At 42.6% G+C, this 17,823-nt stretch overlaps 1 protein-coding gene across 2 annotated transcripts in view; it reads right to left on the bottom strand.

The window, feature by feature from the left end:
- UBE2G1 (ubiquitin conjugating enzyme E2 G1) overlaps positions 1-17,453 on the bottom strand; it is a 44,991-nt gene extending 27,538 nt beyond the window's left edge. The window contains exon 1 of one of the 2 annotated variants that reach the window (XM_030536568.1): positions 17,160-17,453. Coding sequence is in view for 1 of the 2 variants with exons in the window: in XM_030536567.1 (XP_030392427.1) it covers positions 17,160-17,205 (46 nt within the window). In the remaining variant the exon portion in view is untranslated. The remainder of the gene's footprint in view (positions 1-17,159) is intronic. The other variant, XM_030536567.1, reaches the window with a different exon arrangement.
- Positions 17,454-17,823: the final 370 nt, after the last annotated feature.

Here is a 17,823-nt window from a genome sequence, read left to right as displayed (position 1 = left end):
AGGCACCAGACGAAGAAAACATGCCTGTTTTATAGTACTTTGTAAGTACATCAATTCCCAACTGAGGTAGTTACTGCTTACAGCTGGGGTAAACTGTTCCTAAGCACAGATGCATTGGAGTCAGGGGAACTCCCATGAAACAGGGCCCAATATGACATGAACAAATTAAGAAAGAGGGCTCCAGTGCTTGAAACCTCCTTGTACCACTAGGCAGCAGGAGTCAACCAAGAATTGGTTTTAAGGACCTCACTTGTCTTGCTTGGCCCTCTTGCTCTGGGTATAGGTTTTCTGTATTTAAATTTTTGAAATTAAAGTTCACAATAGTGTTAACTATATCCATGTTCTTTGTGCCTAAATTAAGCTGCAATTTACTTGTATGGTCAGGATCAAAGCCTTCAGTTCTACGGTACAGTGTTTTTGGTTTGTGCTGCACTTATGGAACCAGCCAGAAAGGAGCCTTTAATACAAGTAGTACATGGGCTGTAGCTATAGTTCAAGTCAGGGTGGATTTAAAAAAAAAAAACTACACATCACACCACAGATTTTTAATATGCTTTGAGGAAAGAAAATCTAAACATAGCTCAAAGATAAGTTTTATAAAACCTATCTTTGAGCTATAATGCATTTCATCATAGAATAGGAATTATACATTCTAAAGTATGAGACCATACATTCATGTAATGTTTAAGAATAAAAAGTTTTGTACATGAGTTCTAGTAGCTCATGAATTAGGGACCCCATTTTATGGGGTTCCAGGGGATTCTGTATAGGTTTAGAAGAATCTTTATCTACTCAATAGGACCCAGTGCTCAGTCTAGAAGATCCCAGAGATGCTTAGGTTTTGCAGTTCTCAAACTGTGGATTTGTGTCTCCAGAGAAACATTTTTTGCTGTTAACAAGCATGTTAAAGTAAGATATATAGGTGAGAAATAACAGACCTCAACATTATTGTCCCTCTGCAGATTTGTGTACACAGAGTCAAGCCCATACCTGTCTCCAACAGTGCAAAGTTGTAAAAAGTTCAATAAACAGAAGATGATTGTGTGTGAAGTAGATCTGGAGATAAATCTGAGAAGGGAGGGACAGGCAGTAGAAACAAGTGGCAATGTTTGACTAGCATAGTCCAGAAGTCTTAAGGTCTTTTTGAGTGTAGCCTTCATTGATTTGAGGTCTACCATACCATTATCTCACTAGGAGGGAAAACCTATGATGGCAGCAGGCTGTACAGGAGACCCAGTTTGGGTCTAAGAACCATTCAAGAAATAGGTTTGCTGATGTTTTAAAGAAAGTCACTTAAGCACCTGGATTCAGAGACTGCTGAAGTAAGTGATCAACAGCAGTAGCTTCTTCTGCCAGTGTAGAAAGATTTTCTTCCTTTGGACTAATTCATTCCAATTTAAGAAATAATTTGGGACTGAGAAAGCAGGAAAGCTTGTTTTTCTTTTCCAGATTATGAACCAGCAGGAAAATGAAGGTGAAGATGATTGAGTTAGCTGTAGAAGCCAATATTTTAAGGTCTTCACGTTGACCTGGCTGACAAATTTAATTTGTTGTTTGTTTTTAAAAAAACATTTTACTGTTTTAGTTAAAAACTAGAACAAATTTGATTTTAAAAAGAAGAAGTTGAAGGTTTAAATTCAAGAATTCATGTTTGCTGTTTACTACGTAATGTTTTATTTACCTAAACACAATTTAACTGTCTAGTGATGTTCTCCTCCTAATATAGCATGGCAAGAAAAGCCTCCAAATATTAACAATTAACCTGTTACACTGGAGATATTTATGAAGTCATTGGAGGTGAACTATCTACTTCAATTACCTTTGATAAATGAAATAACTAAACAATCATTCATTTTCTGATATAGCTGTAAAAACAACTCATCTGAAAATTTTTCAAAATAAATCACTTTAGAAATGTATAGTGTGTACCTTCTAAAACTGAAACCTACATCTCCAAGTTGTGAAAGATATGTAAAATTACCAACAAGAACGTGCTTTTACATAGAAATCCATGATTATTAAATAGAGCCTTCCTGACTAGTGATTTAAATCAAATCCACACTGGTTCAAATGTTAATTAAATGCACAAACTACAAGCATTCCCCTACCCACCATTAGTGCCTTTATATAAGCCTAGAGACCTTCATACAAAACCAAAAGCAAAGCAGGGATGTCTAAGTGACTAAGCAGAAAGAGCCCCACGGCTAAATGCAGCAGCTATGTATGGCATTTCAACTTTTCAACTTCTGCTGAGACAGCCTGTAACTGCACATGAATACTTAAGTCAGAGCACTCTGCACTACAATACAGTAAAGAGCCATTACTCTGCTTAATACTAGATTTAAGAGTGTAGTTTGATTACTGAACAAGCTAAATTCTCTCAAGTCTCTGTCACTAACAGGTTCAGTGGATTAAACCCAGGGATAGAGATACCAGTCTACAGCCACCTATACAGCCCTGTTTAAGACTAGGGTTCAGACTACTGAAGTCTCATTTTCTAGCTGCTTCTATTTGCCACATCAAGTTGTGACTATTACCATCATAGCAGATCTCAATTAAAGTAGTACATAACTAAGCTCTGCATCTTCAGCTGCATCCTTTGTCTGCCTGCACACCCCTTGACAGAGCTACTGGTTCTCATTCTGCATAGCTTTAGATTCTTAACTGTCACATGCGTAAGTAGTTTCCTGCTGCCACTAAGTGTTCCCAGAACATGCCATACTGTCCATCTCCACCCTGTGCTGGCTCAATCCACAGGCTGTAGAGATCTGGTCCAGTCAGTAACACTGCCCTGTTGAAGACAGCCTTCTGGAACAATGTGTGCTATCCACTGTCCTGGGAACCATTTCTGACAGAGCCCTCAGCTCGGAGGAGGAGTTTACCTTAAGCTAGTTGCTTGCCTGGGAGTCACTTCCAATGCCTCACTCCTCCATCCAAAGATTGCAACAACACTCATCTGCCTTGGTAGAGTATTTTGAGTTCTCAGACTCAGATCCGATTAGTACTTTTAATCCCTGGATTCATCATATCTGAATTATTGAACTGCAAGTTCAAGCTAATGCTAGTGCAAATGTAACTTCAAAGCAGTGTAAAACTACTTACTCATGAATGTACTCCAGACTTCTCATACCCCTTTCTACAGCCTTTGGTTCTACAAGAATATAGTTAGTTGAACAGCAGATCATTTCATTAAGTCTCTATGCATGTTTAGATTTAGGTACACCACTGCTAGTACACTCTCTGTAAAGAGACTTGAGCTTGGAAAATCTGAGCTCTTTCAAGCTCACTGTTCAACTGGTAAGATGCTAACTCAGTAGTAACTAGTCTAACTAATAAAGATTCAGATAGTTCCCAATTAAGTCACAAAACAGGCATATTATCATGCTCTACATAATGCCTTAAGTGTATGAAGGTAGACAACCAGGAGTGAAGACAGTAAATATAAACAGAACAAGTGCTACTGGATTTTGAGACTAAAATGTTTACCGAATTTATTATTTTGCTTTCAATACTGCATGCTGGAGCTTCAGGATCCCACTGGGATCTTCTGACCCTGCTATTGACAAAGTCTGTTTGACCACTAATTTTGAATAGTCATGTTTCAGTTTACTTTTGTTCCAAAGTTATAAACCTTGAAAATTACCTTCATTCTGAAAGCTGTTACCACCGTTGTTTCAGCCTGTGATGAATTTAGATATTTAAATTCATACCATATTCCAAAAGGGGTCCCTATTTTACCTCTTAAGGGCTTTATGTGCCATGATGGAAGGTGATGTGGCTTAATAATTAAGATATGCATACAAGTTTTTGCAGCCATGAGGTTCCGAACTGCCATCCAAGCTGTTGGCTTGCTCCTATATTAAATAGGTCTAGAGTCCATCATGCCAGGTTACCTAGAACCAATAAGTAAGGGACACTACTGCATTAAATGGGAGGACACTGCAACTAAGAAATATTGTCAGCATCAGAGGAATCCTTTAGAAATTTTACAACTTTTCTAGTCTTGAAGAAACCTGAAGGCTTTTGCCAAAAAGGATGACTAGTCTGTTAAGGACCACATGCTTAGGGTCAGAGTGCTGCGGTATTGTCATGCCTTGACTGTGGTGAAGCAGAGTTAATTCAGGTTATCCTTGGCCTGTACAATACTGTACTTGGTTTTGACATCTTCTATAGTTGGATTAGATACCATCCAAGGGGGAAGACAAGGAAATCAAGATCCTCTCTGCAGCATTATGCATGCCATACCAACTTTATTGTGCCAATCCAACACATTATGGCATGGCAATACCAATTCGCAGAGGATATTCAGAGTTAGACCACTAAATTGTGTGCTACTCCACATCCAGGGCTCAGATACTTTGGTCAAGAGTGACCTTATGGAGAGGGATCCTGGAACATGCAAGTTTGGTTTACACCAGGCTCCTTAATAGTGTTAGTGAGTCACTATGTCTCCATGGGCACACCACGTAAGCTGTGCCATATTTCCTTCACCACCCACTCCAGTCTGCAGACATGAGAATAATATTTATCGAGACCAGCATTTGCATAGCAAAATGGTGCTACTCATTACAACATCCTCTTACATGAGTCCAAATGAGGAAGAAGTGGGGGGAGGGAAAACTTGGCTCCCTAGTAATGGGAAGAATGCACAACAGTATCTGACTACCACTCTATGCAGAGCTTGTTTCCTCTTAAGAGCTTTGCTGCATAGTATCAGTTAATTGGGTTAGTACAGTATCCTTCATTTGTCATCCTCAGAGGCTTTTCCAACATTAAAGTTTCACTTGAACTGCTACAGGAACATCTGAATTCTGGAAGTAGGTGGATCAGATTGTTCTTGTTACTGCTCAAGTTGGACATCATAGAAGTGATGGGTGCCCTGGTAAGCAGTCTACTGCTGTGCAAGTCATCACGCTGACACCCTAACTGACTTGGCAGGGACCTGTGGTTGCACTGTAAGCCAGGACGACTTCTGTGGAGTTACAGCAGAAGAATTAGCCACATCAGCTTTCTGGTCAGTCAAGAATTGAAGAGCTGCAAGCTCTCCCTTAAAGACAGCCTGTATGCGGAGAGGAGGGGGCGGGAAAGAGGCAGGAAGACCCAATAAAGCTTACAGAAAAACCTTTTTTCCCCACCCACTTGCCTAGTATCTGAAAACGATAGCCGTCTGCCCATGAAGAGGCAAGGTTCCCCTCAGCAGAGATCTTTGAAATCAAAACTAGTTTTTAAAGTTGACTACTTGTGACTGAGACAATCTGGGTGCTGTTTAGAGTATGAAGGACAATCAGGTACTTCCTATGGAAAAAAAAACCACACACACTTAATTCTGCTCATTAACTGCATGGGACAAAGGAAGAGCCAAAGTTGAATTTCAGACTTCAGTGGTAGGAACTATAGTAGCCTTAGCAAATAACTAGTAATAATCTATCAGATGTCTTGCTGCTCAGGCATCCCTCTATTAAAGCTCCTACTGTATAGTAACCGTGTGTAGAGACTTTAAAATAGGATTTATTCTGGGAGGATATGGTAGAGAGGGGCCAAAATACTAACTTGGGGAGTGGGGTGGGTGTTAGTTCAGAATTTAATTTTTTTGACGACAGTATTCCTCTTGCACAGGACAATGTTAAGAGTTTGGGGGGGGGGGAAGGAGGTAATAAATCAGAAGAACCACATCTTTCATGTCCATGTTATAAAACAAAACTGTCAGAAGGTTCATAATAAAGGGGTTGTTCTCCCCTCCCTTCACATTTACTTTTAATGGACCTTAGTAGGTCTACTTAGTTACAAGCAGTTCTGAGATTTATCAAGAGGTTCCATGGCCACCTCACAGCTTCCCAGGAGCAGCACTTATCTACAGCTACCATCCCCACTCACTGAGTCTGACCCCACTCTAGAAAAAAAAAGTTTAAGAACAGAAGGAGTTCTGAAACTTCCACTAGGTCTGTGAAACTGGGGTCAAGGCAGGCAAAAGCCAGCTACACTGCCAGGCTCCAAAATGTCTACAGATCAAGTGTTTGAGACCCATTCTTCCTCTGGAATCTTGAGATCTGGGGCACAGAAGGAAAGAGGATATGAGGCTATTGCATACAGAATGTTACTAGGAATAGTGTTAAGGGTTTAAAGGAGTATGGGGAAAGCAGGGTCTTGCAAGAGCACCTGTTTGTCTAAACTAGTGAAACGTAAGGAGCACTTTGCACTACTGGAATCTTGTTATACATCCAGATACACCACATATAGTAAAAATACTAGATTAACCCAGTTCAAAACAGTCTGTGAAAGTCCATGTGACCTTCAGCATCGATGTTCATCTCCCTTGTTCACCCCCAATGTTATAATTTGCTCGAAGGACTTGTCTTCACATTTTCTGCTCCTGCCATTCTTCTTCCCCCAACCCCAGAAAGCAAGCCTTAGTAGCTCCAACTGTTAGGTTTTTATTTGTTGTTAACAGTACAGCCTGGTTAACTTTCATGATATCTTAGGAAACATTCTTTGGCCCTTTCCAGTCAAGTACATTGCAGCACCACTGTTAACTTTAGACTAGAAGAATTCTTAAGCAGTATGTTAATACTAAGTCAGTTGTTCAAATATTCTTCTGGTAGAGACCTCATGACAGACTAGGAGATGCATACTTCCTATATTCCATCATGCCAGAACCTAATACAGTTGAACTTTGAGGGGTATGAGTGTGCAAAGATCTACTTCCTTCTCTTGCACGGTGACTCTTCTCCATACTTAACAATAATACATGCTGCTTGATCAATAGAGAGACTCCCATAGTTACACTCCAAGAGCTTAAGTTTATGAAGTGGAAAACAAAGTCTCACTATCACCAAAACCTTGCTAGGCCAGATGCTGTGGATGGAAGTAGCAATAGAGGAGCTTTGCTTGGCAAGTAAATTCTAGATCTAGAGGTATATAAAGCTTTTCTCCATCCCTACTATTCTCTGTGCTGCTATTGAGTTGAAAAAACAGTTATTTTGCAGTTTAGGAGTTAGTGCTCTGAAGACATTGCTTCCTCGAGTCAAGTTTCCTCCAGAGGGTAGTTGTCTAGGAATAATCACAAGTATCCTCATCCTCACACAAAAGGTTTCATGAGATGTGGAATACTCTGGTTTTCATTTTAAAAAGAAAGACCGTCACAAGATTATCAAACTGGGCAGCCTCTAGTGAGGCAGAGTCCTGAGTTCTTGTCCTGCAAGAGGGACACAAGGATCCCACTGGGCATACTGTTGCTTGAATTTAAGCAAAATGTAGGACCATTTTATTGATACAAAACTAGACTACAACACTGCATTGCACAACCTCTTATTTCACTAGTTGGGAGGAGCAGCTTTAACCTAAACCTACCAGGCAAGCAATTAGCCAGTAGGTGAACTCTCATCACAACACAAGCAACTCATGCAAGACTGTGCAAATAAGGACACTAAGGACTAGTCTATACTGTGTGTGTGGGGGGGGGTGTCTATGTAAGATATCAAACTTCAGCTATGGGAATAGCGTAGCTGAAGTCACATTATTTTGACATCCCTCATGGCACAAGGATGAGCAGCTGCAGCTCCCCTGCCGACTCCACTTCTGCTGCTCACCCTGGTGGAGTTCTGGAGCATGTTCAGGAATTGATTTATCACATATAGACAACACCTGATAGATCGATAGCTACCCACTGATCCAGCAGGTAGTCTGGATGTACCCGAAGTTAAAGGGACAGTTAGATTCCTTGAACAAGTCAGGAACACAGAAGGCTTACAGACCAAGAGTCACCCAATAAATATCATGTTCTCTGGGTGTACTAGAAGGTAAGGTAGGGCCACATTAGAAGACAAGAAATCAGAGGAATCTATCCACAATAGAATAGAACCGATTCACTGTAGAGACAAAGGAAAGGTAGTATCACAGCAAGTTAGTCAATTTAGCACCTGCAGCACAAGTAGGATACAAAGACTTAAGCCAACCTTAGTTTTACCTCATTGCATTTAGTTTGTGTTTCTGTACAGTACTAGCTTCTGAAAGCTGAAATGTGGCCAGGAAAGCTTTCAAATAATCCTACATTTCCTGTTATGGTGATACTTCTCGGTTGCTTAGTCAAGTCACTAAACAGCTAAATGATCAGGTTGTTGTAAAGGTTGCCTTGAAGCACTGCTGTTTGTATTTCCATCTTCAATACACCATCTTATATTTATTATTTGGGGCAATCGTTTGAGTGTGAAGAAGGGCATAGGACCACTATTGGTTAGTTCCCTCTTCTCTATCTTCCTTTAGAAGAAAATAGGATCAGAAATTAAAGGAGAGATTTTAATAGATTCTTCCCTCCTTCCATCTTTGAGGGAGCACACACTGACAAATTAATTCCCCTCCCCCCCCAATTTGCTTTCTGATGGGGGGGAGGGGGAGAAAAGTTAAGATACCCATGAACCTCTGCAAGTCTATCACATGTAAGCATTCTAGGTTCAAAACAGCCATTATCTGGTCTTGTTTTCCCAAAAGGCAAGATAATTCATTTGAACACATTTCCATAAGGCTTACTACCAGTCATTACCAAGTCTGACTTTTTAGTTGATTTGGCTGCAAGGAGGAAACAGGCACAAGTTAAAGCATATTATAATTCTAACACGTACATTTAAGAAATAGATTAAGGTAGTCAAATTCAAATCTTTATAAGTTGCAAAAGTAATTGTCTTGTTTACTATCTCATTTCAGATTATCCGAGTGTCTTTGGTGTGAACCCATAACGTACCTATGAAAGTGGTCAAACTCACTGATTTTCAGAGTATGAAACTTGAGCCAGTATTTGTTTATGTAGTTCTATAGAACAGCATGCATTCCAGGGAATCCACCCATTAGAAGTGGGATGACAGCACACAAGAATATGCTATATTGAGATGTTAACATCCTAGCACTCTGCCCAAAAACACCAACAAAAAACCAAAACCCCTACAACCATAGCACCAGCAACATTTCCCATAACATGCACAGGAGAAGTTGAGTAATTCAAAGGCACTTTTCCAGCTTGTTCTCCTTTGCTAACAGCAAGACACTAAAACCTGTTATTCATAGTTCTAGGCTGCATTGTTATTCAGAACTGCTGTAAGACAAGTTGGTTCTCTCCCCAAGCAACTCTTCAGAATATTGTTTGTGAATACCAGGTTTGAGTCACTGCAGCTAGCTTGACTAGCCAGTTTTAGCTCAAGTATTTCGCTGATCTCCTACAGGATGGAAATCCTTTTTTTCAGAAGATGTAACTACCTTGACCAATTCTATCAAGGCCAGCAAAAGCATTACTATCATTTGAGTCATTTGTTATTAGGAGAGCCAGTTATTTCTATGGAATCCTATTACATTTAGATATCTATACTTAGTGTTCTTACAAGGGCTAGACATCTGATCAGTGTTCCAGTTGATCTACCCTGGATTCAAAGAGCAGAAGGGAAATTTATGTCTAATAAGTATGAATGTTGCAGGGTGGCTTGGGTTGCTAAATCAGAAGGTCCTGCCTTTGGAAATACCAAATAGGTCCTGACAAAGCTCAGTTTCAGGGAAGGTCTACACCAGTGGTTCCCAAACTTTCACAACCTGTGAACCCCTTTCACCATAAGGTCATCAGGTCTCACAAACCCCCTCCTAAAAATGCATATTTCCAGGGATTTTCTCTTTTAGCTGAGAATAAAAGCAGTGATCTTGGAAATATAAAATTTGTTATTACATGCTTGTTTACACACTATTAATCATTATCATACTATTTTTATTACACTATGAAAGTGGCAACACTCTTCCAAGATCTCACTTTCGTAGCTTATATCACTATGAATAAGCCTGTTATAAGACAAGGCTCCTATGTTTCATCAAGAAGTATCTGATGTGAAACAGAATGAAGGTATCTAAGAAAGCCAAGTCAAAGAGTTCCTCTTATACAAGCATTCAGGTCTTGAGCAGTTCAGGTAAACACGTTACAAAGCTTAAACTTGTTGCTTAAAATTATTATGAAGCACACTAGCTGCCTATTTAATTAAAACAAAACAAAACAAAACAAAAAAGATATCCACCACCCTTTCCATTTCTTACAAGCAGTCTTGAAGTTTAAATCTCCTCCGTGTGATAGAGATGCGTGCTTTGATATGCTTAGTTCTTGGAAGTCCACGGGCTCTGAGCTGTTGATCCCATGCGCCCGGGATCCCTAGGGACAGCTGTGTCTGCCATTAGGGATTTTTTTTTCTTGAGAACCCCCTGCAACATTTTGTGAACCCCCAGGGGTTCACAAACCCCAGCTTGGGAACCACTGGTCTACACTACTGCTTTAAGTCCATCTAATTTACATCACCCAGGGGCATGAGGGGGTGGGGGCAGACACCCCCCTGAACAACGGAAGTTAGTGACTTAAGTACTGTCCACAGCAGCACTATGTCAGCAGAAGATGCTCTCCCATCACCATAGAGCATCTTCACTAGATGCACTGCAGCTGTGCTGATGTAGTGCTTCTAGTGCAGACCTGCCCTAAGGCAGCATGTATTTCACTGGCACGGTGGGGTATTCCTACCAGTACCTGAAAGAATGTACAAGTGAGAAGCAAAGTTACTATATAAAAGAAACAGAGATTCGGTAGGACAGATATTAATTTCTACATAAACTGGTTAAACAATTAGTTTACACAAATCTGAACTCAAGCACAAGAGATGAGAACTCCCCTTCCCACTATTTTCCAAGATTTTTACTCTCTTTTCCTTCTTTAGGAGATCGAATTTTTTCATATTTACTCTGGTTGACACTTGTACTATTCCACTAACCCTGCACTTCACTGCCTTTCAGAGTGGCAAGCAAAAAGGCACTTCTTCCAGTTTCAATTTAGTTGAATTGGGTCCTCAATACTGGCAATAGTGACTAAGTCACATCAAGGGGATCTGGCTTGAGTTAAGATGAGTGCATAAAAAAGTTAGTTATTCCATGCTTTAGAACCATGATTTCAAGGCTGAGTTAAGACCCCAAAAACCTCCCAGCAAGGGTGCTTCGATCAAGAGATGAGAGTTTGAAGTAGTAATTCTACAAGTACAATGATCCAGAACACTGGTATTTCTGGCAGAGGTAAGAGTTTAATTTATGAGGACCACTTATTCTCAGCTGGGATGTTTAAAGCTATAGAACTACAGCTTTGAAAGGAAAAAAGCTTAAAACAAATGCCTATTCAATCCTTTCTGAACTGGAGGTGTAGTTACCTTTTCCATTAGAAAGACACAAGACAGCACAAGCAGAAGGCAGTCTTACTCAGTTAAAATAAAGTATGTATTTTTTTTTAATTGAGGATTAAGGAAAGATGGACCAAGCATAATGAAGTTCTATTAGAAATGAAAGTATTATAAAAGTTAATCCATTTCCTGTGAAGCACATTTCTGAAGCAGTTAGCTGTTTTAGCTACACTAAAGACAAAACAATCTTTGCCTTTATCATAAACAGGTACCTGGAAGTCAGGACCTCTCTCAAGGAATTAGGTGAAAAAAGCCAAAAAGTAATCTGCCTGACAGTATCAAAACTAAAAAGTTTCTCCAATGTGGGCATTCCCAGAAGGCACTGATTGTTCCTCATTCCACAGAATCCCTTGTCAGTACTTCATCACTTGATGATTACCTGTTCTGTTCATTCACTCTGGGTCACCTGGCATTGGCCATTGTCAGAAGACAGGATATTGGATTAGATGAACCTTTAGTCTGACTTAGTACGTTCTCAGTGAGATGTGTCTTATTTTTCCAAGACTTGTACATGAACCTATCTATTCATGTAATTTTCCCTGACTTCTGCTATTCTTTGCCTGCTTCTGGAGAACATCACCACCATCAGAAATCTAGAGTTACTCATACTTTAGTATCAGAGGGGTAGATGTCTTAGTCTGGATCTGTAAAAAGCAATAAAGAGTCCTGTGACACCTTAAAGGCTAACAGGACTCTTTGTTACTTCAAACTTTAGGTATTAAAACTCAAAAGAAAAGGGTAATTATGCTTAGCTGGTAGTTTTTTGTGGGGATGAAGAAGAAAAAGTTCTTAATTTAATCGTCACCTTGGTTACTGTCACCAACAGAAATGAGAAAATCCAACTAGAACATGGTTGAGTTGGCTGTCTTGCTGTCTGGCCACTTAACTTACTTTGATGGAAGGGGAGTAAGGGGAAGCTACTAGCGTTAATTAGGGTACACTTAAGGACAAAAGATTTGCTGGCTAAGAAAGGCCACTGGAGTCAAAAAGCCTGCCCACTTTAAGTTTAGTTCCTATTTGGTCACTTTTCTCTCTGGTAGATCTGTCCCAGAAATACTGCTGCTCTGGTGATGGTAGTAATTAATGCTTCCCCTTTACAAACAAAATCAGAGTTGGACAATACCAACTAGTTACCAGCTAAATGTGAATGTTACATCTGCCTGTCCCATGTAAAGTAAGGCTTGCCATGTTAAGTTTGACTACTATTAATGTTCTATTACACAATAGGACTCCTTTAGTCAAGATCTGACAGCTTCTTGTATTAGTCCAGGATCTAGTTGATATACTCGAAGTACACACACATTGTAACACTGATAGTGTCTGTAATTTGATATGCAAAAAGTTAATTATATCTGTCAATGCATCCTTTACAAAAAACAGGACTGTCTAGTCTACATTGAAGAGAGAGACAGACAAGATCTATTAGCATCTTAGAGCAAGGTGAAAAGCGGAAGAAAGTTGGGACACGAAATCAGATATATTCACATCTCAAGTCAAGTTGAGAAATTAAGCTCAACACATCTACAGCTTTACATGTGTTATCCAAGACAAGAAAAGGGTTAGCACTTGGCTATGACTATTACTTTCATACAGGCAAGGGGATCATCTTGTCAGCTGACAGGAGCATTGGCAGCAGCAACTCAAGATTTAAGTTACAGCATCTACTGGGAACCAGCCTTCTGGTAGCTAGACTTCCCACAATGCAAAAGATAACCAGGGTAGCATATTGTGGCAGACTGTACATGAAGAGTGCCTACAGCTTTCCCTATTGTCATTACATCTGCATGTTTAAAGACTTAGTTAAAAAAAGCTTGTGCTCCAGTTTGGATTTTCTTTTAGAGAAAGTTACATTTCTAGCTAGTGGGGAAGAAGACTTACTTTAAAAGGCAGTGATACCCTGGTCAAAGCTGCTTCTGGATACATACAGTGCCAACCAGCTTCTGCTGAAGTCTACGGTATTTTGCCACTGATTGGGGGTGGGAGGAGGGAAACAATTTCCTATACCAAGTACTTTACTACCAGTAGAAATAAGGGAAGTGGGATTATAAGTTTCTATGACCCCACTCTTCTCCCTCCTAACTACATTGGGAGAATGCAGTCAGTCAATCTCTAACCCACTCCTTGCCCTACTGATGGCTCTTAGATCCACTAATTGTTTCTCTACCTTCAGCTCTCAGGTTCCCCACCCACCCCTTGCCCCAAGTCTAACTGCTCTGATTCAGACCTCTTGTGCTCAGGGACTACTACTTAAAAAGAAAGGGGTATGAGAGCTATTTTACCAAACTTTGATCACACAAAGCATCTCAGACATGTCCTTGCTGTGTTTACTCAGCCCCTGCCCTGAATCCCATCTTGTGACTCACCAGCCTTCCTACTATGCATAGCACTGAGTGTGAAGTATTAGTCCCACCAGAAGCAAACAGTATCAGAATATTAGGAGGATACAGTTTGAAGGTACAGCAAATATTGTGGGTGTGAAAAAATGAAACAGACTTGGAAAAAGGCAGCCAGCAGTGGGTCAGACAGATACATCAAGTCCAACCTCTGCATTAGGATTTCAAGTGGCCTATCAAAAAGAGCAGTATCTGAGAGTCTCAAGTTTCTGTTCATTTTACTTGTTAGAAATTCCATCCATGGTATCAAAATATGGAGAAGCGTCCTTTGGGGGGGGATCATTTTGACAAGTAGAAGTAGTACTTCAAAGACTCCAAGGTTCCTTTACCCCCCCACTCCTCCCAAAAGTTTAGACATTTACCATAGGTTCAGCATGCCACAGAATCCTATAATGGGAACCCACCGTGGGGAAGGGCTACCAGCTGCGTTATCATAACACTGGGTTAGATCTGTTCCAAGTACTATTACAGAGCATTTGCACTGTTACTCCCAATACTGTTGAATTAGTGATGACAATGGTGACAAGTTTTTAAAGTTGCTTTCACATATTTTAAAACTGAAGTTTCAAATAAGCAGAGTTCATCAACAGAAAGGGCATACAAGTTAAGGCCAAAGAACTGAAACCAATTCTACCTGTATACTCAAATGCCCGTTCTCTGAATTTACTCATACTTTTTTCTTGTTAGCCCAATGCTGGAGCAACCAAGGATTTCAGAGACTCCTTACAGAAATCAAATCTACATAGTTTCTTGACCATTCTTTCAAGAAATCTAATATCAAATTACGCAATCAGGAGTAATGCCACCAAAATAGTAATGTATTGTGTCTACTGAATCATGCCATCATTTGGTCTTGTAACTCTTAAGTTACACAATATATAACCAAGAAATTTTGCTTTGTGATCATAAGCCATGTCTTTGAGGCATTTGATTATTCATTGTCAGAGAAGCATCAGTGACTTGAAGCAGCAAGTTGGACAATTCCCAACCTAACAAGTCTTTATTGCAGTTACTGAGCTTTGCAATTATGACAAAATAGACCACTTTCACTGCATACACCCAGTGTATATACACAAAAAGATGCAAACAACTAAGTCCTTCTAAGAAGGTATAGGATTTCTGGACAATTCTATACACTGAGTGTGGAGATCATAAGATTTTCAGCACTGCAAAAGGTGAACAGATCCATTCAACATAGCCATCGCTGACACTATTAATTTTAGCCATATTATGCACTGGACACCTTCCTTACATCTTTGATATTATACACTAGTTAACACTGTTACACATGTTTAGTTTACCACACAGAATTTGTTTAATTTAGGTAACATTAAATCAGTGAATAAACAACAACTTGGTTTTTAATCTGGGTTAGCAGCTTGAATTCAAACCTTAGAGCAGCCTAGGGCTGAACTCTAGTTGCTAACCTGAATTAAAAGCAGAGTTGCCTTGTGTTCACTGTTATTTTAACTAGGGTTACTAGACATCCCAATATTATTGAGATTCCCAATATTAGGGGCTTGGTCTTATATAATGAACTAAACCTCTCCCTCACACACACCCCAAAAACTCATCCTGATTTTTCATACTTGTTGTCTGGTCACCCTAATTTTAACTCATGTTAGTAATCTGAGTCCACGCAGTCTTTTGCAATGTAGACCTACTCATTTAAAGCAAGATAGACAGAGCAGGAAGATGCTTTTTAAAAAATGTTTATATAAACAAATTCTAAAAACTTGCTTATGTCACAAGCTAGACATTAATACTGAAAGAGACTACTAGTCATTGTGTTCCCTCATTCTGCTGAGGGAACAGGTCCCAGGAAGGACTGCCCCTCTACATGAGAATTTCTACTGCTTTTTTCAAGTCTAATTCCAGTAATTCCTCTGACACTAGAGCTACACTTCGGTTTCCATTGTCACTGAATGACTTCTTCTCCTGTGTGACTCCTCCACTCACTAGAGCCTCATTTGTCAGAGTTTAGTTAGACTTTGTTCCATACATTCCTTATGATGTGAAGCAATCTTTTTTTTTTTTTTTTTTGCCCACAAGGAAAACGGGGGGTGGGGGCAGCGGAAAGGATAGCTCAGTGGTTTGAGCATTTGACTGCTAAACCCAGTGTTGTGAGCTCAATCCTTAAGAGGGCCATTTAGGGATCTGAGGCAAAAGTCTGTCTGGGGATTGGTCCTGCTTTGAGCAGGGGGTTGGACTAGATGAACTCCTGAGATCCCTTCCCACTCCGATATTCTATGACTAACACCTTAGTCAAATACCAGGTAAATCTGTTTTTAAAAGTGATGACTTCATTCTGTTAGCAAGAAACTAGAGGGATCCAGGGGGAGCATGTGCTCCGGCAGGGAGGGAGAAAAGAAAGTGACACGCTGCTTGCTGCAGCCCATATAGCCACAACTGCTAGATCATTTCTCTTTAAATCTGGCAGCTAGCAGCACATGGAGCTGCATTGTGAGACCAGCCGCCCGGGCGGCCCCGCGCATGCTCGGCGCTGCCGCCGGGACAGGCCGAGCCGAGCCAGGTCCCCTTGTATCAGCAGCAGTGGCTGAGGCACACTGTGCTAGCCAAGCAAGGCTGGTCAGGCCAGGGACAAAGGAAGGGGGAGGGGAGATCGAGAAGCGAGTCAGAAAGTGAACCAAGCAGCGACCCCGACCTTTTCTATCGTCTCCCCTCCACCCAGACACCTGGGGCAGAACCAGATCTCGCCACCTTCTTCCATCCTGCGCCCCCGGTCCCAGCCTCCGACCTATCCCCACTTTGCACCCACACACCTCCAGCCCAGACCCCAGACTTGTCAGATTCCCACCCCAGCCGAGCCCCCTGCTGTAGAGCTTAAAACAAAAGGAGGGAGGAGGAAGATGCCCACCCTTCCCCACAGCAGAGGGGAGCGCCATGCCCGTTGCTTCGGGGGAAAGAGAGGGGCTGTGACAGCTGCAGCCCCTCAGACCCTCCCCGTAAGGCTGGACTCAGCCCCACAGAGACCAGCCAAGCTATCGCCTCCTGGAACTTGGTTAGCGAGCAGCACCCCAGCCTAGCAGGGAAGGGGGGAAACCCTGGACACGTTCACGGGGGGACCACAAGGGCGTCCCTCAAATCCTCTTTAGGCCCCGCCCCAAGAGAACACAAGGGGACCCCCCCCCTCACTCCGCCTGCCACTAAGGAGGAGCTGGGGGGGGGGCCGACTCCAACGGCGACCTCCATCGCAGGGGGAAGGAAATACCCTAACCTCATTATGGCCTTCCAAGCACCCCAGTCTGAGCCCCTCCCCCGCTTCCACCACGCAGCTCCCCCTCCCCCCCGGCGGCCTAGTTCCCTCAGCTCCCAGGGCGGGGGGAAGGAGTGCCCCAATCTGCCCTCCTCCCTCCCCCCCGCCTATCCACACAGCCGGCCAGTAACTTACCCCCCACCCCCGCCAACCTCATGCTCCCGCCCCCCCACCGCCAGTTCCTGTCCGCCACAGGCCCGACGCGGCTCGGCCCCCTGAGCGGGGCTCCCGCACCGCCGCCCCCAGCCCCGGTACCTGCTAGTTGCCTCCGCAATAGCAAGGCGGACTGGAGCTCCGTCATTCTCCCCCTCTCTGCCCGGGGAGGGAGTCCGAGCGGCGGCGGCGGCGACGCTGCGGCGAACGAACTGGCCGGCGGCGAGTCCCCCTCACGCCGCCCGCTTCTGGCCCCCCCGGGGTCTGGCTCCGCGTCGGGCGCCGCCGTAGCACACAGGGTCTCTAACTAGGGCTTAAGCCCGTCGCTCCGTGTCTGCCGCTAACTCACCACCTCCCCCTCCCTCCCGGAATTTCACTGCACTCAGGGCCCCGGCGCGCAAGCGCACTCCCCGCAACCAGGCTCCGGCGGCCGGCCGCCCCTCGTCGCCATCTTGGGGAGGTCCAGGCAGCTCCACCTCCGCCGCCATTTTGAGAAGGTCAGGCTATGGCCCTCATTGAGAGAGAAGAAAGGAGTCCACGCTCGGTGCTGCTGTTGAACTTGGCAGTGGCCCGCAGCCAGGAGGACTCCCAGTTCCTCCCCTCGTGGAGCAGGGCGTTTCACTCCTGCATCTTCCTCGTAGTTTGTATGGGGGAAACAACTCCCCCGGGTGAAGCCCAGCCCAGCACTCTCCTTAGGCCGTGCGTGCCTGGCAGTGGGAGCTGGGCCCCAGAGGAGTTACCTCAGCAGCTCAAGGGAAGTGGGGGA

This window comes from Gopherus evgoodei, chromosome 17 (genome assembly GCF_007399415.2).
Source record: "Gopherus evgoodei ecotype Sinaloan lineage chromosome 17, rGopEvg1_v1.p, whole genome shotgun sequence".
NCBI classification, from domain to species: Eukaryota; Metazoa; Chordata; order Testudines; family Testudinidae; genus Gopherus; species Gopherus evgoodei.
This window is presented reverse-complemented; position numbering and strand designations above follow the sequence as displayed.